This window comes from Epinephelus lanceolatus, chromosome 13, assembly GCF_041903045.1.
Source record: "Epinephelus lanceolatus isolate andai-2023 chromosome 13, ASM4190304v1, whole genome shotgun sequence".
Lineage (NCBI taxonomy): Eukaryota > Metazoa > Chordata > Actinopteri > Perciformes > Serranidae > Epinephelus > Epinephelus lanceolatus.
This window is the reverse complement of record NC_135746.1, coordinates 24,618,415-24,645,221: the sequence shown is the minus strand read 5'-3', so window position 1 is coordinate 24,645,221 and position 26,807 is coordinate 24,618,415. Positions and strand designations below refer to the sequence as shown.

Sequence of the window (26,807 nt, the reverse complement as noted above, 5' to 3'; positions counted from 1 at the left end):
TTACATCAGTGGGGACACAGCACACAGCTGTAGGGCTGCAATGAACCCTGGAGCTGTGGGAAAACAATGTTTGTAATGTTTGTGGTTTGTGACTAAACAAAACCCCAAAAGCATAAAGAACTTCAATGCATGCTGAAATGTGCAAACACCATTTAACTCTTGCAGTCTCTCTGTTACTTGCTAACTAGCTGCTAACAAAATAAATCAATCTGATCCTCTGCACCCTGTTATCTTGGTGGGTGACTCTTTATCACCATGGTCAGTGATGCTGCAGCCTGCTGGATTCGTATTTATTGTTCAGGCAACACTTTGCACCAGCAGCTGGCACCAAGCGCCAGCAGCTGGCCGCCGGCCCACAAGCCATTGTGTCTGAGCTAAGTTTTCCATTAGAGAGCTAACAAGGGGGCAGAAAGATGTTTTGGTCGTTACACTTTGAAGATGCCTAATAGAATTTAGAAAAGAAAAGGCTGTAATGCAATCAAGGTCTCTGCTTTTTGTCTATTTTGGGTGGTAACACTAACATCAGTCTTGACATTAAAGAGACCTTTTTTATCCTTGGATTTCTCTCAGGGCTGTGTATTGGCAAGAATGTGGTGATACCATTTGTATCACGATACAGGGGTTATGATTCAGTATATTGGGATATATTGTGATTCTGTAAGCAAGCCGATATATTGCAATTTAAAAAAAAAAATCAAAAAAAAAAAAAAAAATCACATGATTCCTTTCCATGCAACCAATTGGCAAATGTCATTCAGGGCGCCCTATTTAAACTGCTCTGGTCTGCCTACTGTTGCTGCTTCCACTGCAAGCCGCTTTGCAACCCGCCTCCACCCCAGCTCTCTCTGTCTCAGGCTTTCCTCGCAGGCCCGTGCAAGAGGCTTTCTGCATAGACCTAGGAAAGTCAGAGAGGCCCCAGAACAGAGCCATACCGTCAAATGTAATAAAGTGTTCCTGACTGAACTGTAGTTCCTGGGCAGAGACATTACACAATAAAACACCATACAAAAAACTGGCAAGACAATAGATAACAACTATCCTGAAACAAACAACAGAAGAATAATACTAGATTCCCACCAGGGAGCATACCATCAGCACTTGCAACACCACTGAGAACATCATTATGACTGTTTCATAGGCCTGTGTTCTCTGCATTTAGGCTAGTGATATGTTGTTATGTGGGAGTGAAAGAGTCAAATGGCTTAAGATAGATTACACTGAAGCATCTAGCAGTCAGGGGATCCACTCTCACTCTCTCTGGTGATGCTACATCTGCATTTAACTGCTGCTTTTTAATATATTCTGTCTGTGTAATTATTCATTTCATTTATCTTATTTTTTCATCTTTTCATATCCTTATCTATATCCCACTGTCCTCTAATGCAATAAGCTAAATTTCCCACATGGCTCCCTTACATTTATTATAATGTAATATAATGCAATGTCCTCTAATAACAGACGAAACTGGTGAGACAGTAGACAGATAAATCCAGAAATCCCAGTTGGCAGGATATGGAGGCAGTTAATGGAGGAGAGGTGGTGTTCGTCTCTGCTACCTTGAGCTCCCAGCAGCGTGTCCCTGATGAACTGCTCCAGGTCCTCGGCTCGTTTATGAATCCTGTCAGCATCATCCTCAACCTGCTCTCCGTCAGCAGACACCTTCGTAGCCTACACACACACACACAAACACACACACACAAGTTATACAATAATAATAAACAAGTGTTAAATAAGTGAACATACTGACTTCTGTGTAACGGAGGAAAGGAAAAGACGGAGATCTTACAGTAGATGTAAAGGAATGACAGAAGATGATGGCAATATGTACACACACACACACACACACACACACACGCACGTACACACAATCAATATCCAGTCCAGTCTGTCACGCTCTGCTTTCCTTGTCTACATGTGCACTCACATGCCACCACACACACACAGATGGATGAATTATTGACATTAAAAGAAAACACAAAGTCACACATTAACCCACACTCACTCACACACACACACACACACACACAGAGGACCAGGAAGGCGAGAGATGGATGAATCCTTGACAGACATGAAAACACCAGACACACACACACACACAGAAAGAAAGAGCAGGTAATTATTGTTGTGATTTGACAAGACCATGCTATATCATTTTCGCTGGTGTGTGTGTGTGTGTGTGTGTGTGTGTGTGAGTGAGTGGGTGTGTGCGGTTGGGGTGTGGGTGATAGCATCGCTGTCAACAAATGTCAAGGCCCCTGTCCCTAAAAGGGTGTAGCTTGACAGCGTGAATGTGAGTGTTATTTTTCCTCACTTGGAGGTAGACCCCCTCCGCTCACGTTTTTCTATTTTGGTTCACTCCTCTTAGAGATGCAACTGTGACTCTGAAGATGGTGAACAAAAACAAAACATTTATATAGATTTCTGTATTCTGTACAAGGGTGAAGACATAGAAATGCTTTTGGGTGAACATGTTTGATGGAAAAACATTAAAAAAATTATTTGAAAAGCAGGCATTGATTCCTGAATTGGTCTACTGAGACACGGGCCAAGAGACCTAGGGACCCCTAATAGCCTCTGTCAGAGGTGACGTAACATTTGTGGTTGAAAATTCATAAGTTTGAGTCAATACTGGGGAAGACCTAATCAGGATTTATAATCCAATCTTGAGCTACATCAAAATCATTTCTTATTTTGTTATTCTACTAATATCTATTCAGGGACCCTGAAAGGTACAGCTTCACTTTGTTGGTGCCAATTTTATTAAAAACATGTTTTGAAATATGCAGCAATTAAGTACGATATAAATTTGTTTGTATAGCGCATGAATAAGAGGGCAAACAAGTAAACTTTACAGAGCACAAACTTTATCCCAATCCTGAAGCCATGTCCTGAAGATGATCCCCATGCCACAACCCAGCTTTAAGACTTTTATGATATCAGTTTTGTGTCTACATGTTGCATGTTCCTGAATGCATTTTTGTGTTATCAAACTACCACAATGCAAACCTGGGCTCCAGAGGTAATGCAGAAGGAACAGAGGGGTTAATCCAGGTATGGCGCCCAGGGTTCCATCGTGTCAAAATCTGTTGATTGCTAAAGTGATTAACTAAGGGAGCTTTCAGACCCAGAGTCATCTTGCTTTGGTCTGAATCAGGGACTTATTTTGTCACAAAGTTGCATAACTGCCTAGAGTTGGTTCATGTTCTCACGGCAACATTTACAAGCGGACCAGATCAAATGCCTTGCACGAGAAAGCTGCTCTTGATTGGTCAGAATTTCCATGTGGGAAAAATCCAGGAAGTAAACAAAACGTTGAAGAAGAGTACACTTGCAAGATAAATGTGACACTTTCTAATGTCACAATGGAGGGACAACTACGCAGGTTGATTTTAGCGCTGCTCATCGTGGACTATATTGCTGTCATTGTTCATTTTAGTCAAACCATACAGTTTGAAAACGAGGCGCGGCTCCAACTAGAAAACAATGTTTTGATGCATTGGATGTGCTGAATGTGCATATTAAGGCAGTACAGGAGGAGGTGCACATTAATAATCCTCCAGGACTGTAACATGCTCATGTTTAACCCAAACAATGTGTCATGTGACTGCAGCTGGTTCAGATCAAGAGTTTGTTTGTAACCAGACCGAGACCACCTCTTCATGAAGGTCTCTCTGTTTTGGTGCACGCCTGAGGGCAACTGCCACACCTGCCAAAACGAACCGCACCGAAACAAACTTGAATTCAACTGAACCGAACCAAACAGGGCAGGTGTGAAAGCACCCTAAGGTTTCTGTTTTACAATGTGTTACTGATCCCCTGTAGAAATCTGTCTCTATGTGTTAAAGCCATTTTTGTGTTGATTGCAAATTATATTCCCACAGTTTTTTAAAACTTATTTAGGTGGATGTAAATGTTTTCTTTTGACTCAGATGATGAGCTGTTGTGACAGAAGGAAGGGGTGGGAGTCTTGTTTTTTTCTTCAAAAAACATGTAGGAAACATAAAGAATAGGGCATCGGTACAGTCTTAGAGCTCACGCTAGACTTGAAAAGGTTTTGTAAATTTTATTCAAAGTGAGAACGAAACTACCAAATGGAGGCAACACAATCAGCGACTGCACTGTTGTGAACTGGCTTGAAAGAGTTAAAAAACCAGGCCATGACACTATGTGTTACATTAAAGCCCATCTTGGACTAATATCCTGGTACACTGCACGTATTTTCTACACTGTGAACTTTTGTACATCTCCTGCTCAAAAGATTTGCAATATAGTTTCCTTCCTTTCTTGTATGCACCAAACACAAAGTTGAACTCCTTGTAAGTGAAAACCTGCTTGGCAATGAACCTTAACCTAAATCTGAAAGTCTCTGACACTTGATCAACATGTTAGAGAGGTGGTTAAATAGGTTTTGGTTCTGCTTTTACATCAATCAGCATGCTGCATCTGGCTACTGGGTAGACTGTTTTTTGTGTTGTCTCTATTGTAATGCGCAGCTTGTTGCAGAAGTGACAGGATTTGTGTCTTTTCTGTTCTTTGTACATAAGTTTTGCCCTTATGATCTCCCTCCCTTCCACGGTCTTTAGTTGCTCCATCTCGTTATTTTAGAGCCAGACAGAGAAGGACGGATAAAGCGAGAGAGGGGAAGACAGACAATGACAGAGACTTAAGTCGAGTCAGAAGAAAAACAAAAGTGTCTGTACCCTGCTGTGTAGTTGGTCCATCTCAACGACCAGTGATCCCAGGTTGGAGTCGGCCAGTTGCAGTAATCTCTCCGGAGCTTTCTGTGGTGACAGCATGTGCTGCAGGTGAGAAACAGAGAGATGAAGGAATTACATAGAGGAATGTCTGACACATTGTGGCCCAGGGCTAGGCTTTTGAACTGCCTGGCTCTGTGCTGTAGAGCCAAAGAGAAGAGGATGAGCCAGGGAGGGCAGCAGGTAGGTAAGGAAGAAAGAAATAATTAAACAGAAGACATATCCAACATATAAAACTCAATATATTTGAAATACGTCACAGTAAACATGATAATAACGGTAATGCAACCACGGTTATTACCTTCTCATTGCAATCCATTTGTAACATAGTAAGTGTTAATCAATTTTAACAGCATTGTGTTGTGACAGATGATGATTTGTTTAGAAGGAGGAGAAAAGTCCTGACATTTTAAAAACACTTGAAAACAAGCTCACAACGAGATGCTAATAACAGTGTTTGTCTGAATAGTGCAGGTTGAGTGAGCTGAATGAAGAGTGTGCCATCTCACTGTATCATCAAGTAGGGATGGATGATATGGCCAAAATCTTAATGCTAAATTTGTGTCACAGTAATACTATATTTCACCATACATTAATTGTTGTGTCAGTTAAACTCAGAAATAGACTTAAATAACCATACTGTGATTCATCGCATTTGATTATTGTCTTCTTCCATACAAAGGAACCAAAATTCCCGACTAGTGGTTGTATGCCTCTGTGCACTAGTCAAGTTTCTCTTACAGTTTACATCCACGTCTGTGAAAACATGGAGGCTTCACACACAGAAGATCTATACAATCAACACAGTCTCGAGGTGGACACCCAACATGCGTGTCACCAATCCAGTATCTGACCAAATGTCTCCCCTTCTGTTCCTGAGATATGACGTCAGATCATGGCTAGAGAAGTGTTTTATGCAGAGCAATATGATGTCACAGTGAAGCTGACCTTTGAGCTTTTAGATATCTATTGACATCATTTCATCATTATACGCTATTGGACATTTTTGTGAGGTTTGTCATAATTAGCGTAAGAATTATGAGTGATAGCCAAAAACATGTTTCGTGAGGTCACAGTGACCTTGACCTTTGATCATCAAATTCTAATCAGTTTATTTCCAAGTCCAAGTGGCAATTTGTGCCAAATTTGAAGAAATTCCCTTAAGGTTTTCTGTACCAATCGTGTTCACACTGACCTTGACCTTTGACCACCAAATTACAATCAGTTCAATGTTAAGTCCAAGGGAATGTTTGTTCCAAATTTGAAGAAATTCCCCAAAGGTTTTCCGAAGACATTGCTCTCATGAGAATAAGACGGATGCAAGGTCTCATTGACCTTGACCTTTGACCACCTACATCTAATCAGTTCATTGTTAAGCTCAAGTGAATGTTTGTGCCAAATATGAAGAAATTCTCTCAAGATCTTCTTGAGGTATCCTGTTCACAAGAATGAGACCGACAACCCAAAAACACAATGACAGGGCTGTCTTCCATTTCCACGGTAGAGGCACTGTAACACAAACTCTGGAGTGTAGTTACTCTTTTAAAAATGATTAAAACATCTTTTCAGTCAGGCAGAGAAAGATCATACCTTGAGTTCCTCTGTCATGTTCTCGAAGCGGTACAACACCTTGTAAGGTGGCGGAAGGGGCGTGGTCAGAGTCACCTCAGTGATGATGCGATACAGGCGGTCCATATCACTGATCAACAGACCCGAGCACTCATCATCACAGGCTGGAGGAAGAAATATAAAAACACAGTTAGACACAGCTAGAGTGTAATGAGGCCAACTAAATCTATTAGAAAGGGTTACAGACGGTTGGCGTGAGTATGTGTGTGTGTGTGTGTGTGTGTGTGTTGACACTTCCGCAGTTTGACTTGGCAGATAGAAATGAGAGGAAGAAAATGAGAGGAGAAGAAAGAAAGGAAGTCAGAAGTGTGTATTTTTACTTCTGAATGTGTGTTTCTGTGTCTTATTTGTGAGTCTGTAAACACATCAGTGTGTGATCGTAGTGACTGCTTGTGTTTTGTGTTTAAGTGACTCTGGCATCAAAAAGACAGGGCTGCCGATGCATGAAATTCAGCACAGAGAGGCAAAAAGCACCTATTATGAGCACACACTGCAGGCTAAAAACACAGGAGCCAATGCACAAACACACCAGGGAATTCACTCAGACACACGCATTCGCATTTTTCTTTATCGTGTGTGTGTGAATTTCTCTTCCTTTCCATAGCCCGAGGCTGATTTATTGCAGAAATTAAAATTTCTGACAAGGGAAATCAAAGATGAATTAAGTAAAATAAAAACTGTTTTTACTCTATCAATCTCTGACAAAAGCAGAACACTCAAATACACTAAAGCATTCATGCAGTCAGGTGCACACACACATACACACACACACAGACACACACACACACACACACAAACGCAGGTACAGTAAATGTACAGCACATTGAGTGAGGAGTAAACAGCTGTACATCAAATCCAAGCCATTCACGAATCCCTGTGACAAAGGATCGTAATCACTAACTTCCACACAGCGTGAAAACATCCTGTGCTACAAGGTGTGATTACACACAAAAGCCTCACTTCCATCACTGTCTGCTCTCTGTGCTGCTGGGTGGATGCCTGCCTCTACAATGTTGGCAAGACAGGCCAGAGATTCTCAAATTAGCTTCTTTCTGTCTCCTCTTCTAAGGAGTTTACACAAGATGGAGTGCATTTGGCTACCTTGAAGTTTGCTTGAAGAATTACTGAGTCTTTGTTGGGAAGATTCAGCGGTACACTCACCAAGTTTATTCTACTGTGTCAAAATTCGTCCATGTGAAAATTTGATAGTGAAACACATTACTGTCAAAACCAAGTACATTACAAAAATGTCATTTTAATGTCACCATAAACCATCTAGTGGCTTTTAGATGCTTAAGTTCTCAGTGTGCCACATGTCATAATATACTGTGTAATATACAAGAAAACCAATTCTAAAAGCTGGGGTTCAATATTATAGGATGACTGGTCAATAAAATGGCTTCACTTACAAGGTAAACTATGGCTCAACAGTCTGCTTGGTAGAAATTAAGTGACTTTAAAGAAACACTCCACCCTCTGGTGACCTTTAGTGTACCAACTACCCACACCGTGTTGCCTTGTAGTTGTGAAGAAAACTCTTTTTTCTAGAGTGCCTCCACAGCGAACGAAGAATCAAAAAGCAGAGGAAATACTTGATGACCTTAAGTCATGTGCGACCATGTTTAACAAGAGCAAAACTATATCAAAACATACGTTTATAAACTCTCACACAACTTGTGCAATATAATCCAAGTCGCCCCTTTTTTTCTAAGGAATTAAACGTAAAGTGAAACTTATCTACGTTCTCTTCAAAGCCAGACTCCATTGACAAAAACAGTAATTTTACCTCGCTGAACATGGGAGCTGCTGGTCTACCGCTGCCTCAGTCAGTTAGTTTGTTTTTGTTTTTGGGTGATTTTGCTGAATCTAAACTAACCCCATTAAACACCAAAGTCACACAAGTAACACAAACAAACTAACTGATTAAAGCTGTGGTGGACCAGCAGCCCCGCCTCTGTTCAGCAAGGTAAAATTACTGTTTTTGTCAATGGAGTCTGGCTTTGAAGAGAGTTCACTTACCTGTCGGAAAGGGCTGTCTGTTTGGGAAGTACTGAGTATACGAATGAATAAATGAGACTTGGATTATACTGTGAGAGTTTGTAAATGGATGTTGTGATAAAGTTTTGCTGTTGTTGAACATGGTCGGCTGTGACTTCAACTCATTAAGAATTTTCTCTGTTTTTGGATTCTTCGTTCACAGTAGGCATGTGAGAAAAACAAGCTTTCTTCATGAGTTCAAGGTAACACAGGGTGAGTAACTGATAAACACATGGTCACTTGAGGAGTGATGTATTCCTTTAAAATGGATTTGCAGTTTGGATAGCTCAAATGAATATACCACTCTGTTATCTTTAATCTGATTGCAGGAAGTGACACTATCTATTGTTTCATGATAAGAAGCAGAGAGGAAAACACAAGAATGATCGCATAACTGTAAGACTTGGCTTAAAATATCACCTCAATCGTTGAAAGCTACACTAGCTGCTGGAGTGGTGGCCACAGAACTCTAATCAAATACAAAGTCATTAGACTCATAGTGAGAGCTGTAACAGATTGAGCTGCAGTGCCGCTCATGGCACTGTAATGTATATTTTTCTGTTCAATGATGCACATCATCAGAGTTTTACTTCACAGTATGAACAATGTATAGAATATTATGATTTATTATATAGCTAGAAGACCAAAGTAAACCCCAGTGAGTGTTGAGGATTATTTTATGCTCAGTTTAGTGTATGCATGCTTCACACTGGAAATTCAAACACGCATGCACAAATGACAAGTGCAATACTACACACCTGTGACTGTGTTTCTTAGACCAGGGGTGTCAAACTCATTTTAGTTCAGCCCAATTTGATCTCAGATGGGTCAGACCGATAAAACCATCGAACAGCAAGTGACAACAGCTCCAATATTTTCCCTTTTTTGTAATAAGAATTGCATTCTGTGGATGTCTCAGTTATTTCACATTCAGTCAGTCTACTTCTCACTGTCATTACATGTACATTTAATCATATATTTCTTGATACAGATTCTTTTGAACTGAAGCTTGACAACATTTTGCACAATGTTCAATATCTTTAAACACAGTCACAGTAAGTATTCATTGTTATATCAGAGAACTGTATTCTGGTGGAAAAGCCCCTGAAGCAGAATTTTACATGAAGTATGCATTGTTTAACTTGCTCCTGAACCCTGGCACCTCTTAGTGTAGTCATCTGGTGGGCTGGATTGGACTCTTGGCCCATGGGCTGTATGTCTGACACCCCTACCTTAGACAGTGACTTACGGTTTAATCTTGCATCTAGAAAATGATCTTACATATTAAATCACAGTGTCACAACATTATTTTTCTTGCCTTAGTGCCTGGCATAATTCAGACATATCACATTCCAGCTCTATTTAAACATAGTTCCAGCTAACTGACGCATATGAAGGAACAGATGGAACACAGGGACAAAATTAAGAAACAAAAGTGATGGTTACATAGAGAGCCACAGAAAACAAATTTGCTTATATGTTACATTATGTTGAAGGTTATTCACAGAAGACTACTAATTTCATGATTTTTCTAGGCCTGGAAAATGTGATCATGGGATTCCATGACTTTTCTAGGTTTTCCGAGAATGTGGGAACCCTGTATTTAGCGTCTAATTTTGACAGTGGGAGGTTAAATCTGCCTTTAAGTTGTGTATAGAAATTCCATTTTACTGAAGATAAATATTGAGTAATATCTTGGGGGGCTGGAGCCTTTCCCAGCTGACATTGGCCGTGAGGCAGGGTACACCCTGGACAGGTCACCAGACTATCACAGGGCTGACACATAGAGACAGACAACCATTCACACTCACATTCACACCTAGGGACAATTTAGAGTCACCAATTAACCTGCATGTGTTTGGACTGTGGGAGGAAGCTAGAGTACCCAGAAAAAACCCAGGCTGACACGGGGAGAACATGTACACTCCACATGGAGGGGCTCCCACATCCTGGGGTTTGAAACCCGCACCCTGGATTCGAACTGGGAACCCTTTTGCTAACCACTGCACAACCGTGCTGCCAGACTAACAATGTACGTAAGTTAAATTATATTTATAATGTGTTTAAGAAGCACAGCATGGCAGATGCTGTGTCCAGAACTGGTGATTTTACTGATCAGATTTTTGATCTACTACTATTTAAACCTAGCTTTTGTATCTCATTGTGCTCCAGAAATTAAATTATAATAAACTAAATATATAAAAATCCCTGTACACATTGTGTACAATGGCTTATTGCGATAATGTTTCTTTCTGTTTGAAAGCAGATGTGTCTCGCTATTTCCTGAGGTCATAATACTCACTGTGTGTTTCACCCTGAAAGAAATAATTACAATTTGATCATAAACTCTCCTGCTGATGAAGGCAACATACAATAATGCAACCCATGACATCACGTGTTGAAAATTTAGCTGCATATCAATGCAAATGATGTAACGCAACAGATGTGGCTGAGATATCAGCATTTCCCTCATTCAACACTGCCGACTCCCAGAGTGTTCGCTTGCGTCTGATAGGATGGGAGAAAGGGCTGAGCAGAGGCAGACTGTAGAGCGCAATCACTCTTCAACAAGTGAACAGCGTTCTGATCGCTCCACTCCGTGTAAACCATCAGGACTTGTGATTATAGTCTGGACGTGGAGGCGACCGGTTTGGTGTCAGGGTGCACTGCAGCACTCACACTGCCAATTTATGAACACACGCTTTGTGTCTGAACACATAAAGACCTGAGCAAGCAATTTCCTCTCTGACCTGACAGCAGCAATTTCACATCAGCCTCTATCTCACAACCTTTCCTGCTATATTCTCGTACCTCTAGACATGCTAATGGCACCGAATTGGCCCTGCCATTATGGTCATATTAAGTTTAAATTAGCTCCAAATTACATTGAAATTATTTTCTAAATGACTTGAATCTGACTTCTGCCACAATCCCCTGTCTCCCATGGCAACCGGAGAAAAGGGCTTTGACTTCTCATTTGCATTTCATTGCCAAAATAATGCAAAAACCACAACATCAGGTGACACTGCCGTGTGGTGGGCCACTGGAGGAAACACAATAGAGGGAAATAGAAGAGAGAGAATGTCTGTACGTTTCAAGAAGCTAAAGTCACTTTCAAAACTACCAAATGTGCTTTTTTGCTAACGTGGTAAAGTTAAGTTCTGAGGTCCTTTTGTGTCAGCTTCTGTTGTTGGAGACTAATCAAAGAGGCCTTTATAATCGGCTCCAATTAATTTTCTATTTCAATTATTGGCACTAAAACTCATGTTCTCATAATTCAGACCAAATGTCCAATAAAACCTGCACCTGTTGGCTGTTTATTTCATAACTATAATTTAAGCTCTTACTATTTCAACCTGCACACACCCTGAATGAAGAGAAGGCAAAAAGGGGAAAGAAAACACCAATGATAGATTAAATAAAAAGTTGTGTGTTAGTCTTACAGATGATCCCAGCTGGTCCACACACATGCCTGTCCATGCACTGGTCACACGACCTCCCTGATGCCCCGACCCTGCAACGGCATTGGCCCGTGACAGGGTCACATGGTCCAGGCAGCGCCCCCCACAAGGAACACTTACACTCCTCGCAGCGGCCGCCCGGCATCCGCGGGTTACCATGGTAACCAGTAGAACACCTGGATGGGGGGATCATGGAAAGAAGGAAAGAATCAGCTACTGTTTTTGTTTGTAGTTAGAAGTTTCCGTGACTAGATATTATATACACCGGATATTACCTCGGCCCCATCACCAATTTTTTTTTCTAGGATGGCAAAGGCATGACCCGCCCTACTCTCCTTCTGATTGGCTAGAACTCCTTGCCGTTGTTGGTTGGACTGGTTGGGTTTAGGTATAAGGAGTGAGATAAGTTAGGGTAAGAATATCAGGAAAAGCCAATAAAAGGCAGAGTAGGGAAGAGGTCATGCCTGTGCCATGCTTGGAAAAAAACCTTGTGTCCCCACCAGATGTACTGTCCCAATGTCCTGGGTACTTGATTCATTCCATGTCCCGTATTAAAATCTCATGACCCCTAAGCTAATCTTGTTTTCAATAATTATAGGAAGATTATGATTTTCTGTGTGTGTGTGTGTGTGTGTGTGTGTGTGTGTGTAGCTCACCTCTCACAGTATTTGCCCTCATATCCCTCAGGACAGGCGGTACATCGGTAGTCATCGTATCCCTCTGTTACACAGGTTGGACTGAAACTGACACCAAAAAAAGACTTGAAAATACTTTCAGTGAATATATAATACTTATTTTGATATGTTTACAGTCTGATGATGAGAAATAACACATATACATAATCATTAGGCTTGGGCTATATCACAGTATACCAGGGTATTTAGAAATCATAACAGTATGATTTTTTTGTACTGTTGAAAATACAGACATTCCTCTTCATATTAAACTCATTTGGAGAGGCTGTATTATGGATGTAATGTATGTAGTTCACATTACGCGACACCAGAGGTCAGTCTGGTGGAACAGGCAGCTGAGCTGACAGATATGGGGACTGGGAGTGTTGGGGATAACCTTACAGGACTGTAAACAACTGGCTAGAGACAACAGCAGAGAGAGACTGCAAGGGAAACAAAGCATATTTTCACATCTAACTGTGAATTAAGGGCTTGTTTTGAACAAACAACAGTTGGTCATTGTTGGAAAATTGGACTAACTAACTAAACAAGACTAAACAAGATGGTTTGGTGAATTTTATTTTGTTTCTGTCATGTTTGAATAAACTGTGTTTAACGATGACTTAGGGCAATTCAGATAGTCTTAGAGAGAATTTTAAATTCAGAAGGTGTATGGTTGTGTTTCTCTTCTCTCTAAAACAGGTATAACAATATTACATTTCTTGACATTTTGTGAGATTGTATTGTTTATTTATTAGAAAGAAAAAGCTGAGAGAACACCAGAAGCACCGTCCACCAATACCCTCATATACCATACAACCCCATGAAATTTCCAGAACGTATGTCTCAGAAAATCAAGCAAATGGACTTGTGGTTGAAACGTAGCAGCAATACAGCTGTCAACATAGAAAAGAGGGGAAAAAGCAAAAATACTTGTGTTTTAATGGGATTTACCATTTACCATTTTATTGTACCTTTGTGTATCTTTCTAAAATGTTTTGTACTGGTCAAAGGGTACTTGGCTGAAAAATATTTCAAGGGTATATAATTGAAAAATGTTTGGGAAACACTGTTACAGAGAATGACAGACAAACACAGAAAGTTTACTTGTTCTCTGGGTTACTGAGCGGACAGGCGCAGGGTTTGCAGTCGTCATGGAAACCTCGGACCACACCGTAGAATCCCGGAGCGCAGCGCTCACACCGATCACCCTCTGTGTTGTCTTGACAGTTCTACACACACAAACACACACACACACGCAGGCATGAAATTAATGTTATATATGTGGAGATGCCGCATCGACTTGTTTTCATTCTGTAACCCAACCTGACTCTCGCCCTGGTGTGTAGGTGGTACATTTCCCATCATCCTCCAGCCAGCGTGAGTTCTCGGTGTGTGTGGTTAGTTTTAAAAGAAGAATTTGAGCGTGTGAGCAAAGACAGCTGTAACACAATTACAGAGAACTCTTTCTGCTTATCCAGAAAGCTTTCATCTTTTAAAAAAAAAGGCACACTAATTTTCAAATTAAATTAACAGCAGTTAAGCTACACTTTTATCTGTGTGTTGTATTTGAATATCACCACTGGCGCAGTGAAAATGAGACGCCAGATTTGTTTGAGTGAGAGAGAAAAAAAGAGAGGTTGGAGGAAATTAGTATCACTCTTAAGCTGTGTACAATCCCTTGTATGTGTCTACTCGTCTCAAGTCGACAATGAGTAATTGAAAAGACGACAGACGGGGTCACCCATCATCCCCTCCTTGATTACTGACAAAGTGGCATTGGGGAGGCTTGTTTTTTGGCAAGTGAGATAATTATCCTGGCACCAGTGGTTGATTTATACCGAGACTAGATGACGAGTATGAAAAAGAGAAATAATGGCGTACTGATATTATTACCCGCTGTCAGCTCACTTCACAATTTTGGATAATAGTAGCACTTTTGATAACTGGTGTGCTTTGCTGTAAGGTGGTAAACTCCAAATGTTTGACAACACGTTGACAGAAAGGTCATTTCAGTTTAAATCTCTTCTAAATCAGGAGCTGCCTGTCCTCTTAGATTTGTTTTTCTACCGAGACAAAGACATGAAAACAAACATCAGATGACTTTTATTTTCCTGGGAAAAAAGTTGATTGAGCAGTCGCCGCCGTCTTTACATGCATACAGATTCACACATCCAGACTGTCACTGGGAAGTACCCAGTGTGATCGCAGCTGCTTCTGCGGTGCTGAGCATCTCTACTGGAGCAGCGGGGAAGTCATTACTCATTTCTTTTCACCACCCACAGTTTCTGAGCCATTCTCGGGGCCTTCGCACACACACGTGCGCGCACACACACACATAAAAATACCTAGCATGGACAATTTCTGATAGGAAATGTAGCCGTCCACACACAGTAATAAATGGTTTTTGAGCCCAGTCCCACTCCTGTATGATGAGGTGCTGTGAGACCGTGCACAGCAGCGGCTGGCTAGCTGTTAGCTGACAGGTGCGATCTCACACGTCAAAGAGTTTAATAAGCTTCCTTCCTCAAGAGCGGGCCATCTGAAATACTCATTTACTTGTGTACTACTCACTCACCTGTTGTTATGAGGGGAGCCACGAGGGTACAATGACACGCACAATCATAAATATATCCAAAATATTTTCATATCCAGAGTTGTTTGTGTTTATTTTCAGCTCTTTACTTATTATACGGACTAACACACACACACACACATACACACACAACACAATACCTATTCATATTTGTATTCTGACAGATACTATGCCAAAAAACAGTGTGTTTATATAAATATGCAGTGCATTTCCACAATGTACACGCTCCATACACAAAAACACACACCAACGCCCACAGATGCAACACACACCCACACACAGTCTGTGCACTCAATCATACAAACACACCCAATGTAAACGCACACAAATTCATTACATACTGTACACAAACACGCGGCCCCCTCCCCTTCATCTCCCCAGGGTTTGGTCTTATGTGTTTCGCCTTGTTTGTTGAAAACACTAACTTCAATCAGTGCAACAGGAAGTTGCCTTCTAACGAGGCAAGTCATTTCCATTAACTTCCTGTGTTCCTCGTTACCACTAATTACCACAGAAACAAACTCGTTTAGCATTTTCAATTTAGCCCGCTCGGTTAGAAAAATGCTAATGACGCCGTTATGGAGAGCGAGATGGAAACGGGCGAGGGAAAAATGTCTGGGAGGCAGAGAGAGACAGAAATCAAACAGAGGAGAAGACGGAGGGGAGAGGTAGAGAAAAAAGGAAGAGAAACAAATTGGCAAAACTAGAGAAATTAAGGAGAGGTGGGTAAGAAAGAGGGAGGTGTAGGGGAAAATTGGGGCAAAGAAAAATGAGAGAACAGACAGAGGACAAAGAGAATGGCGGGGTGATGAAAGGAGAAAAAGGATGAGTAAATACATAATTGAGGATGAGAGGGGAAAGAATTTAGAAGATGAGAAGGGGCAGATTAAAAGAAACAAGAAAATTAGAATGAGAAACAATATAAAGAAGGAGAGCTGATAAAACAGAGGAGGAAACAAAAGGAACAAAACAATAAAAATAATGAGAAAGCAGAGAACGTTAGAGAGGAAACATATTGGAGCACAACTCTTCTGGTGTGCAGCGACATACTGAGTGACTTTAAATCCTACTACAGCCAACATTTGTCTGTCACAACTGTGTTGGTGCCAAATTAGGTCTATCATACAGTCGATCTCATGGAACATGAAAGGACTTGCGGTTTATATACATACCTTCAAACATATTCCTTTAAAAGGTACAGTGTTTAGAATTAAGGGGAATATATTAGCAGAAATGGTATATAATATTTACATGTATATTTTTTAGCTGCTAAATAAATTTTAGTTTAGCTAAAGTATAGCTTATAATCACCTAAAAATAAGAACCACTGTGTTTTAGTTACCTTAGACTGAGCCGTTTATATCTACATATGGAGCAGGACTCCTTGACAGACTCCACCATGTTGTTCAACAGTAGCCCAGAATGGACAATCCAAACGCTGGCTCTAGATAGGGCCATTTGTGTTTTCGCATTGGTCATCATAATTCTACTACACCCTTGACACAGAGGAGAAGTTTCAGATCTGCAAACTCTCTGCCAGATGCCACCAAATCCTAAACACTAGACCTTTAACCCTTTGAAACCTGGAGAGACATCACTTTTCTTGTGCTGCTTTCAGACACCTTTCACAAGTATTTAAACCTTTAAACCCTGAGCAAATTGGTGCAATTTCTTTCAAAAACAAGGGGAAAAAGACAATGAGCAACTTGGTAAGATATGTCCCACAAATTGCAAAAAAATAAGAGATTTAGAAATCCATTAAAAAAAAAAAACAACAAGAAAAAAAGCTAGGGATAATTATATGTAAAATTATGGTACGGAATTATTAGCACTTTTTCCAGGTAATTTCATTCTGTGTTTGTTTTTAACTTTCTTCTTTTTTTCTGACTTATGTTTTTGAAATCATGTTTCTAATTAAGCCAATTTGCTCAGGTTCCAAAGGATTAAGAATAAGATTTAATTCAAGGTGTTTCCATCATGCTGCACATAGTGCTTCACAATACGAGCAAAACAGCAACAGCCTGGCCAGTCACATCATTGCCGAGTCACCACTGAAGTGCTGCACAAGCTTTTGTTGACGTAGTTATGTTGTTATGGGTGTGTGTGTATCTGCTACTTGCAACAAAGCACACTGATTGAACATTATCTGAAGTTTGAATATGGTCAAAATATATCTATACTTTATATCAATGTCTGTGCCCCATTAAATATCACATTTTGCCGCCTCATTGCATCCCTCTGTGTCCCACAGTAAACGGAAAGCTAGCATTCCGTCAGCTACCTAAGCTAACTAACAGTACCACAGATATTAACAAAATCCCATGGTTAGTTGTGGTCCCTTCCCTGCGTCACTGACTGGACCGCTGAAAAAAGATGGAGGCCAGCTCAACTTTGATTTTTCACACCTGTCATGCAGTACAAGTGTAACGCATCAGTTTGGAGCTATATGTCATCGGCTTCCACTGAAAATGACTTGTAGCCAGGTCATCAGAAGTGGGCTGGATTTTGAAGCCAATTTCACACGGCCATTGTCGAAGAGGCGTCTGTAAATCAGTGGATACGTGTTTTGAGTGTCACAACCCCCACAAAGTGACTTGTTTCACTATCAGGACAGGATCCATTCTGTCCAATAACATTTGGAAATCTAAACGAGCCACATGATTAAATAATTTTATCCCCCATTCATGTTAGCGGATGGCTGAATCGGAAGGTAGCTAGCTCAGCCTGGAAAAGTTAGCCACTGGTCTGGTGAAGTCTCTAGCGCGCTTGCTCATATATGGGCCCAATGATGCATAACATCGGGGAAATTTTACACCCTGGAATTCAAAATATTTTGGCCTCATGCGCCACCAATTAACTTTCATAGGAAAGAACAACGCCCGCCTCCAACACTGTATCCAGTTCGCTTTTTACCACAATGCTTGTAGCCTGTTGGTGAAGGTTCTCAGTCATCCAGGTCATGGTAATCTTAAGTGCTATATCATAGGCAACTGGACTTGTTCGAGTTTCTTGAAGACGTTTCACCTCTCATCCAAGAGGCTTCTTCAGTTCTTATGGACTGGTGTGGAGTCACAGGCTTTAAACTCTGTGTGGGTGTGGATGCTTACAAAGTCATTGTGGTCACCTGGCCATCATGTGTGTTGTTAGGGTTAGATGGGTCCAGGTGTGAATAGATGTCAAGTCCTCTGCGGAGGGATAAGTGGTGTCGTAGGCCACCTGTTGTAGCAGGTTGCTGTGTGGCTCGTCCTGTGAACTCAGCATTAGATTAAATATTTTATGACTGAACTACTTTTTGGATATCAAAGGAATAAAATCTTCCATTAAGCTGGGGACGGTAACATGATGGTTACATTCCTAATTAAATTAATCAGAGTGAAAATGACGGAAAACCATTTTACATAATTGCTTTTAGCTGTCCTGTTTATGTGCTCTTCAGTCAGTAATCAGAGAGTCACACTCTGTCACGACCAAACACCATCCAGCACTTCACCTCGAGAAAGCCTCTCACTAAAAACTGAGCTCCACTGGACGCTTGGTGGTACTATGGCTTGACAGCCAGAAGAGTAGTAATAGTGCTGCAATTATTTAATGAAAGAATGCGAGCCACCTGCACTACCTGCCATGTTTCATGTCTTCCAGAAAAATACTGAACATTATGTGCAAAAGAAAGTATCTATTTTCTGAAAAGGCTCCGTGAGAACGCAGCTGCCAGCATCTTTCACAGTTTGTTTACTAGTGTTTACACCTATTTATCTTACTGGTTATTCAGTGCAGCAGTGCTCTGGTCACACCAAGACACATAATTAAATCAGCTGTCCAAAATGAGTCTCAGCTGATGGATTTTTCTAACAGTATGAACATATTTCACTGTGGTCATACAATCATGGCTAAAACAGTGACAGTCTGCCAGGGTTTTACAGATTTTACAGATTAAATCTGACGATGACATGTTCACAGCATGTGACCAACTGCTCCCTGAAACCAAAGTTCTCACATGGGGACTTGTGAAATGTAGACAGCAGACAAATCGGATTTGTTACTCAAATCAGATCTATGAGACTGACTGTCCAGATTTATGTGTCCAGACATCTCCAACCTATCTGCATTGGTTGCTGTGGTAACAACATAGGCATTAGTAACTAGGTAGCTATAATGGTGACACAGCCTACTCAAGTGGAAGCATGACAAATGGACTTTCTAGTCTTTCCTGTATTGAAGCCTCCCCACTAAGTGCAGCCAGATAATTTATTTTAGCGTCTGTCTACGCATTGTTGCTCTCCATACTGTCCTCCATAGTGCTCTGCTTGTGGCAGCATGACTTTTATTCAGCATTTCCATCACTCTGGATTTGATATCGTCTTTGTCGTGTCGCGAGTGAAGCAAAAGATAAAAAGACACTTGAAATCCAATTTGAGCAGCCAGAGCGGCCGGACTAAGACAATCTGGATGGGCCAAATACAGATTTGGGATGGAAGTCTGATCAAGGCCTAACAGCTAACCACTGGATGGTGCATATTACTAGTTGGATTTACGAAAGACATGCAAGCAGAGTATCTTGCAAACACAAAATGAACCCGAAAGAGGAGCATACCAAGGCTTTGGTATTTTGCTTCCTTACACTAAATCTTAGTTTCTCAAAGTGCAGCCCATGAGCCTAGAGCGACTGTCAGAAACATTTTTTGTGGTTGCTGAACATGACATGAATTATATCTGGATCATCTGTGGTCCCTTCAATACTTTCCCTTCCAATAGCTCACGTTTAATACACTACTTAGCTACTGTACCCCCTAACAAACATCTGTCAGGTTAGGTATTAGGGGTGGGTGATATGGTCCTAAAATAGTATCACAATGTCTCAGGGTATTTTACGATAACAATATTCTTGACATATGACAGATTAGTGAAATTTTTTCTTTATCAATTTAAGAACATAGAATTGCAACAAAATAAGCGATATAGTTTTACAGTATGCCTTCAAATATTTAGTAAAAACTAAAATGATCTCTCATTTCTTTAGTTTGTGAGCAACAACAGTAACTCAGAGTGAGATTCAGATTCTGTATACAATATTAATAGTTCAACAAAATAAAATCTATTACAAATTACACATTTAAACAGCTCCCAAATACAAAACATGTCCCCTGGGATTTATATATATAAATCAACAGGTGATGTCCTTCTTTTAGCTAAATCCTAAATGATTGAGTTACCATAGTTTTATGACCAAATCACTTGACGACACTGACTCCTGTGTGAACACAGCATAGAGGAGAGGGAGCGACGCTGTGCTGCTGCCAGAGGAGCCGCTGAATGAGTTCCCTCTGAGTGGTAACTTGCTGAAAGAGTCTGAGAAGTCCGGGGCTGTTCATAAAACATTCAGGACGCCACAGTTTATTCCACACTACTGAAACTGCACCTCTTTTTGGAACCACTAGGGAGTCACTAGTAATTTAGCTTTTGTTGTTGACATCAATTTGTCAACAAGCCAAAATATCCCAAGTATCATGATATGAAGTTTTCATATGATGTTAAAAAATATAACAGTATTATCGTGAACATGGTGATATGGCACACCCCCTATTAGGTATGACAACTCGTACAATGCCACTTGGCAACAGTGGCACCCTGTGAGTGTCATGGGAATTGCATTCTGACATCAATGCTAGGCTGCTAGCTAAAATTAGCAATTTCTGTGGGCAACTCTGGAAGTGAGCTGTTTTATTTGTCCACTTCCCCTCTGCAGCCCTCAGTCATACACTGGCTCCCTCAGTTAGAACTCAGTCATCAAAACTTTGACAACTAGATAAAAAAAATGAAGACCTCACACTGAAAACTGCAGGAGCTTATTTCTGAACAGTTAGAAAATCAACAGTTTCATATGGTCGCAGCTGGAATGTGCTGCTCAGTAATGGTGCTCACCTGAAACTAACTGCTGAATACATTTCGTGTTAAACTGTTCGGGTCAGACTTCTTTGCCTTAATGTGTTGTAATTGTATACGCTTGTGATGAGATCATCTTCTCCCCTCACTGGAAAAGTAAGGATGTAGCTTTGGGTCAGATCCAGAGGAGAGGAAATTACACAAAATATGAATAAGCACGGGGTCGTTAATTATTGCAGGGCTAATTACAGTACCTGACATTCCCCCCCAACACACACTTCATTCACTCTCTCACCTCGCTCTCTTCTCCAGGAGATACCTGGCATATGGCTGTAAGACGGTCTCCAGTGGCGGAACACACACACACACACACACACACACACACACACACACACACACTTACCTGGCATATGGATGTCTCAGGGTCACAGGTGGAAGAGTGCCCACTGCATTGGCATTGAACACAGCTGCCCATGCCGACAGCGGTGGGCACTCTGGACGCTGGAGCAGATGCCTGGGAACCGGCGCGAAGACGGTAGAAGCCTGCAGCACACTCCTGCACAGAGAGACAGACAGACAGGCAGACAAACAGACAGGCAGACAGAGACAGAAAGATAATGAGAGTACTGATTTATTTATTTTTATTTCATTTTTTGAAAGAACACAGAAACACAGAAATACAAGACACAATTTTGATCGTATGTGTTCCCACAGTAATTACGCACCATGCCTGATATTTGAACACACACACACACACACACACTAGACAACTATACACATGGACCCATATAATTATCCCTAATTGTTATTTCTCAAGGCAACTGTTGACCACTCTCTCTTTCACACACATACACACAATTAAGAGTTACTCCCTTCAGTAACTTTTGATCGCACACATGCACACACCCACTCAGCGCAGCACACACACACACACACACACACACACACACACACACACACACACACACACACACGCAAACATGCAAGGTACCTCTCTCTCCCTCTCTCTCCCCTGTTCAGTAATAATTAATGGAGTCCATTTAAAGAGCCATCTGTTCCCTCTGCTAGCACTAAACGCCCGTTTAAAAATACTTTATTAACAACGACGGCAGCTACAAATAGAATGGCCATCTGTCAGCCAAGACCTCTATGACCTGAACATTTCAAGTTTAGCTACCGCTTGCTATTTGGCTTCCATTTGGCAGTTTTTCAACAGTATCTGTAGCTTCTAAATTATGTACACGGCTAAATTTTTTTCCCCGGCAATATACATGTCTGCTCCTCTGCACTCCAAGTAGCAAACGCCAAAGTGAAACAGAGGTTGAAAAATATAGTTAAAAGTTTGCTGGCAACTCATGTGTTCCTTTGAGATTAACACAATAATACCTAAATGACTCTCAGGCGCCACCATCCAGCGGAATTGCCCAGAACTGTTGCCTCCGTGTATCATAAGCTGCCTCTCCAAAATCCTCATTAAAGTAAAGATTGAGTCACTGCTATATGCTTTCTGTGGCTTAAGAGAAGGAGCTGGACGCAGCTGAAAGTCAATTGCTTTGACAAAATCACAACTGAGTGGAGGAGACGCTCAGTGAAGCTTAATCCTAGCTAAGCAAAGCAAAAAAAAAAAAAAATTAAAAAAAAAACAAAAAACACGAGAGTCTGAAAGGCGTCGCAGAGGCTTAAAACTCTGAACTAAATGTAAATTGGAAACTTGTGAGATACTATTGAGAGCCGAGTGTGACCTCCATGTTTACACTGTGAAGGGAGCAGACAAAAAGCATTCATTCCTCCGAGTGCTGAGAGAGAGAGAGAGAGAGAGAAAGAGGGGGCGCTGTAATTAATGTTTGTAGTGTTAGATAGTTTTGAACTTGTGTCAATATGAACCCTTTTTCTTTTCGTCTTCTGCAATATTCTCACTACTCAGTTCCTCTGTATTTTCTTATTGTAATGTCTTTGATATATTATATGTTCCACCCTTTATGTATTGTGCTTTTTGCTGCAACACTTTAATCTCATATATTTATTACAAATGCTGTAGGTGAGTTACAGAAACATCTCAGATCCATTTTCACATTGATATTTACTTTGCATGTCTCCAAGGTGGTGGGACAAAAGGGCTCAGATGAAAAACATTCAATAAAATATTCAGATCTAGGCAATAGAATGGTGATATGGGTGTGAGGTCAGAGTAGATAATTACAGTGAGTCAGGAAAAGTGTTTCATCAAAACAGCATTGTCTAAACATTGCTGGGGAGGGGGGTCGGGGCGGTCTGCCAGAACATTTTTGAGCATCACACACTTTTTTGTCCCGCATACTAGTGAATTTTTATGCACCAATTTATGATAGAAATGTCTTTCTGTAAAGAAAAACACAAAACTCAGGCGGCAGGTGGCAATTTAAGATATAAGAACGTAATGTAATGTAATGTAATGGAGTAAAGGTCTCAGGCAGTCGGTTTTGCTTTCAAATATTTATTCTCCTCCGGCACATGTGAGGCATAATATGCTCTACAGTCTTTTTTTGTTTGGGGATGTAACCTCTTTAAAGATGCAATTGGTAACTTTTTTGAAATAACTGACGTGAGACAGATAATCTGTGAAAAAAAATCATGTCCTTCCTCCTCTCCTACTGCCTCTAATGGCATCCGCTAGAATCAGACCACAACAGTCAGCATCAACCAGAGCTGAGGAGTCTTTAATGCAGTCGTCAGTCATTGCCAATTGTCAACTGCTCCACAAACTGCAGTCAAACTGTCAAACAAGGCGGCGCTGATCCAATATGAATCAAGATTCTGTTATTACATTGCCTGTTTTGCACCTCAAATGTTTTCAGAAACGTATTTTAGTGTACTGTTTAGCTGTAAAATGAGACAATTGGACCAGCTGGTGGGTGGTGCTTGGCACTACTGTTTAACTGTATCCAACATGGTGGCCAGATCAAAAACCTTCTCATTTCACAGCTAAACAGTACACTAAATTATGTTTCTGAAAACATTTAAGGGGAAAAAAAGGCAATGCATTAACAGAATTGTGCGTTAGAGACTCTTCTGCTGCAGTAATGCCATTAGAAATGCTACAAGGCAATAGAGTAGGTGCAGGAGTATATTTTTTTTCACAGATTATCTGTCTCATTTAGTGCTGTGTGAATAAAGTGACAGTTTCAGCAAATATGAAAAAAGTAACTTTGTTGAAAAGTTACCAACGGTAGCTTTCACTATCTGCATGTGGGACTTATTCACATCAATGAAACATTAATTCATTTTAATTAATTTTTCAACCCCTGGACTTTAATAGCTCGTAAGTGTTTTCATGTTCACAGAGAGAAAGACAATGAAAAACTTGGACAAAAGAAACTGTGTGAACTGTGTCCTGCAGGATTTACAGTTGTTTTAGAATATTGTGCACATAAACCTCTCTCAAAGTGTTTTTATTTGTGAGTTAACGTTTCTTGGTGGATGCTATTTTTCAGAACGTTTTTCAACAAATTATGCTTTAAAAAAGTGATGGGGACAAAACTGGCCATTTCAAAAAGTCATGGGGACATGTCCCCAGCGCCCCTAGTGTAAATGACACCAATGTATGACTCCCAGTTTTCACTACTACACTAAATGATGATTTTATCATAGGGAAACTTTTAGCTTATCAAAGATTTTGTTTTTGGTGTGTATGTTGCAATCAGAAATTGCAGTGCAGAAAAGCTATGGGTTGGGTTTTGTTTTTTCAGAGACAGTGTTTTCATTACATTGTTTATCCACTAGAGAGCACTGATAGGTTATTTTCGCAATTTTAAAATATTTGGCTCAGTACTACCTACTGTATATTTCTTTCAGTTCTCCTTTTTAGCAACATTTGCACTCGTACAGCACTGACAGTTCTTCAAAAGAAAATAACTGAGGGAAATTTAAAGCACAGTTACTTGAAAATGCTATGGAACCACATTAAGGTATGCTGACTACTACAACTTATTCTGTGTCAGAATTCTTACAGGAAGACCTTTTAGAAAAGTGGACATATTGTAGTTAAAATCTCTTCACGTATGTGCAAGTCATGCATGTGTGCATGCATATGTTAAATTGAGCACCTACCTCACAGGAAAGTCCAGAGTATCCGATTGGACAATCACACTTTTCTATCTGATGTGCTTTCTCACTCTCTCTGGTTGGTCTGCCTTCCTCGGCCACTGTTAGACTGATTTCCGAAATACTGGGAGAGAGAAAAGTCAATCAATTAAATGCATTAATACAACACAGTCATACGATTGCAAAGGTTTTCTTTTATGTTTGTAATAGCACTCATGTGTCTGGATACATCATATATCCATACAACAACAAATTCATTACGCACTGAGATACAAATACAAAGAGAGGTTTTCCCCACAGGTTATCCTTTAATCAGTGGTCCAATTTCCTGTTTAATAGTGGACCACACTGTGTGGAGGTGCATGCCACTGTGTGTGTGTGTGTGTGTGTGTGTGTGTGTGTGTTTTACCGGCTGTGTCTCATCAAGTTGCCATGTGATGCCTTAATTAGGATGTAGTCCACATAGAACAAAATATCCATGAAGTCCTCTCGAGTCATGGACCTGCCATCTGCGTACTTCCACTCATGCTGTGTACACACACACACACACACACACACACACACATTAAACACATTGACAAATCAATTTCACCACTGTCGTCTATTACCAGTGTAACAGACCCTGTTTGTATTGATCCAAAGAGCTCGCCAAAAATAAGTGCAATCAATATTCTGCTTAGGTCTATTATTTTTGTAGTTGGTGTTTAATAGAACACGTTCTCCCTGAAACTCATAACTCAAATATTACTTCTATTATTTTTCCAATATTTCACTTTCATCCACAGCCTCAATCCACCTCTGTCATGTCGATCTCATGGCGGGTGAGCTGACCAATCTGGAGTCCAGGTATGTGGCGTGTCATCACAATGTTGCGGTTTGGACCACCCTTAATGATGACCTGAGGCTCGTAGGAGGAAGGACCAGTTTCATCTCTGGCCTCGTAGTACACGGCGTACTTCAACTTCCCACCATATGCTGTGATCTGAGGAAAGATGAGAGCTGATTGAAGACATCACTGAGACTGTGATGATTTTATAGTTTTCCCCGTTCCGACAAAGCCTTTATCTGCCGATACCAACATTAGTGTACATCTCTATGATTGTCAGAGAACTAACTTTCTGTAGAAAACAACTGAACACTGTATTTTCTTGTTTTCTAAAAGTGAAGTGGCACAGTACAAAATCATATATGTTACAATATAACAAACAAAGAAAGTAAAATAAAAATGAACCCAATGAGCTTTCCTACCATAGAGCCTCTGAACTGCTCCGGCAGTCTCCAGTAGTAGGGTTCAGAGAGAGTTGAGGTGACCAGCTCTGTGTGAGCGAGGATCTCAGGGTGCTGGAAGCTCACTCCTCTCCTCGTCTCCATAGTGTTGGATTTATCCACCAGGGGGAGCACCGTCTGCTCAGGCTTCAGCGTTAACTAAGACACACAATGATGATGAGAATATTAATGCGATGCTAAGTTGATCTTTGTTGAACTGAATACTTCTTGTTGAAGAGAATATCTTGATTACCTGGAACGTGTTCATACTGTGTATCATGCTGGGCCTACATACTGTATATACTATTATCAGCAGAGACTTTGCCTCTGCCAGCATTTTCTTATTTTCTTTTAATTTTGTGTACCCAGAACATTCCTAGGTACAGTGTGCAGGTGAGGTCGGGACTTTACAAAAATGTGGCGCCCAGTT

The 26,807-nt window shown here is 40.7% G+C and overlaps 1 protein-coding gene across 1 annotated transcript in view; it reads right to left on the bottom strand.

Annotated features, from left to right (window-relative positions):
- The window catches only part of lama2 (laminin, alpha 2), a 332,854-nt gene that overhangs the window by 80,455 nt on the left and 225,592 nt on the right, over positions 1-26,807 (bottom strand). The window contains exons 29-39 of the mRNA XM_078173904.1: positions 26,360-26,536; positions 25,908-26,093; positions 25,521-25,639; positions 25,118-25,235; positions 21,435-21,587; positions 13,663-13,787; positions 12,538-12,624; positions 12,002-12,057; positions 6,345-6,487; positions 4,701-4,799; positions 1,557-1,668 (exon numbers count right to left, since the gene is read on the bottom strand). Coding sequence (XP_078030030.1) covers positions 1,557-1,668; positions 4,701-4,799; positions 6,345-6,487; positions 12,002-12,057; positions 12,538-12,624; positions 13,663-13,787; positions 21,435-21,587; positions 25,118-25,235; positions 25,521-25,639; positions 25,908-26,093; positions 26,360-26,536 — 1,375 coding nt within the window. The remainder of the gene's footprint in view (positions 1-1,556; positions 1,669-4,700; positions 4,800-6,344; positions 6,488-12,001; positions 12,058-12,537; positions 12,625-13,662; positions 13,788-21,434; positions 21,588-25,117; positions 25,236-25,520; positions 25,640-25,907; positions 26,094-26,359; positions 26,537-26,807) is intronic.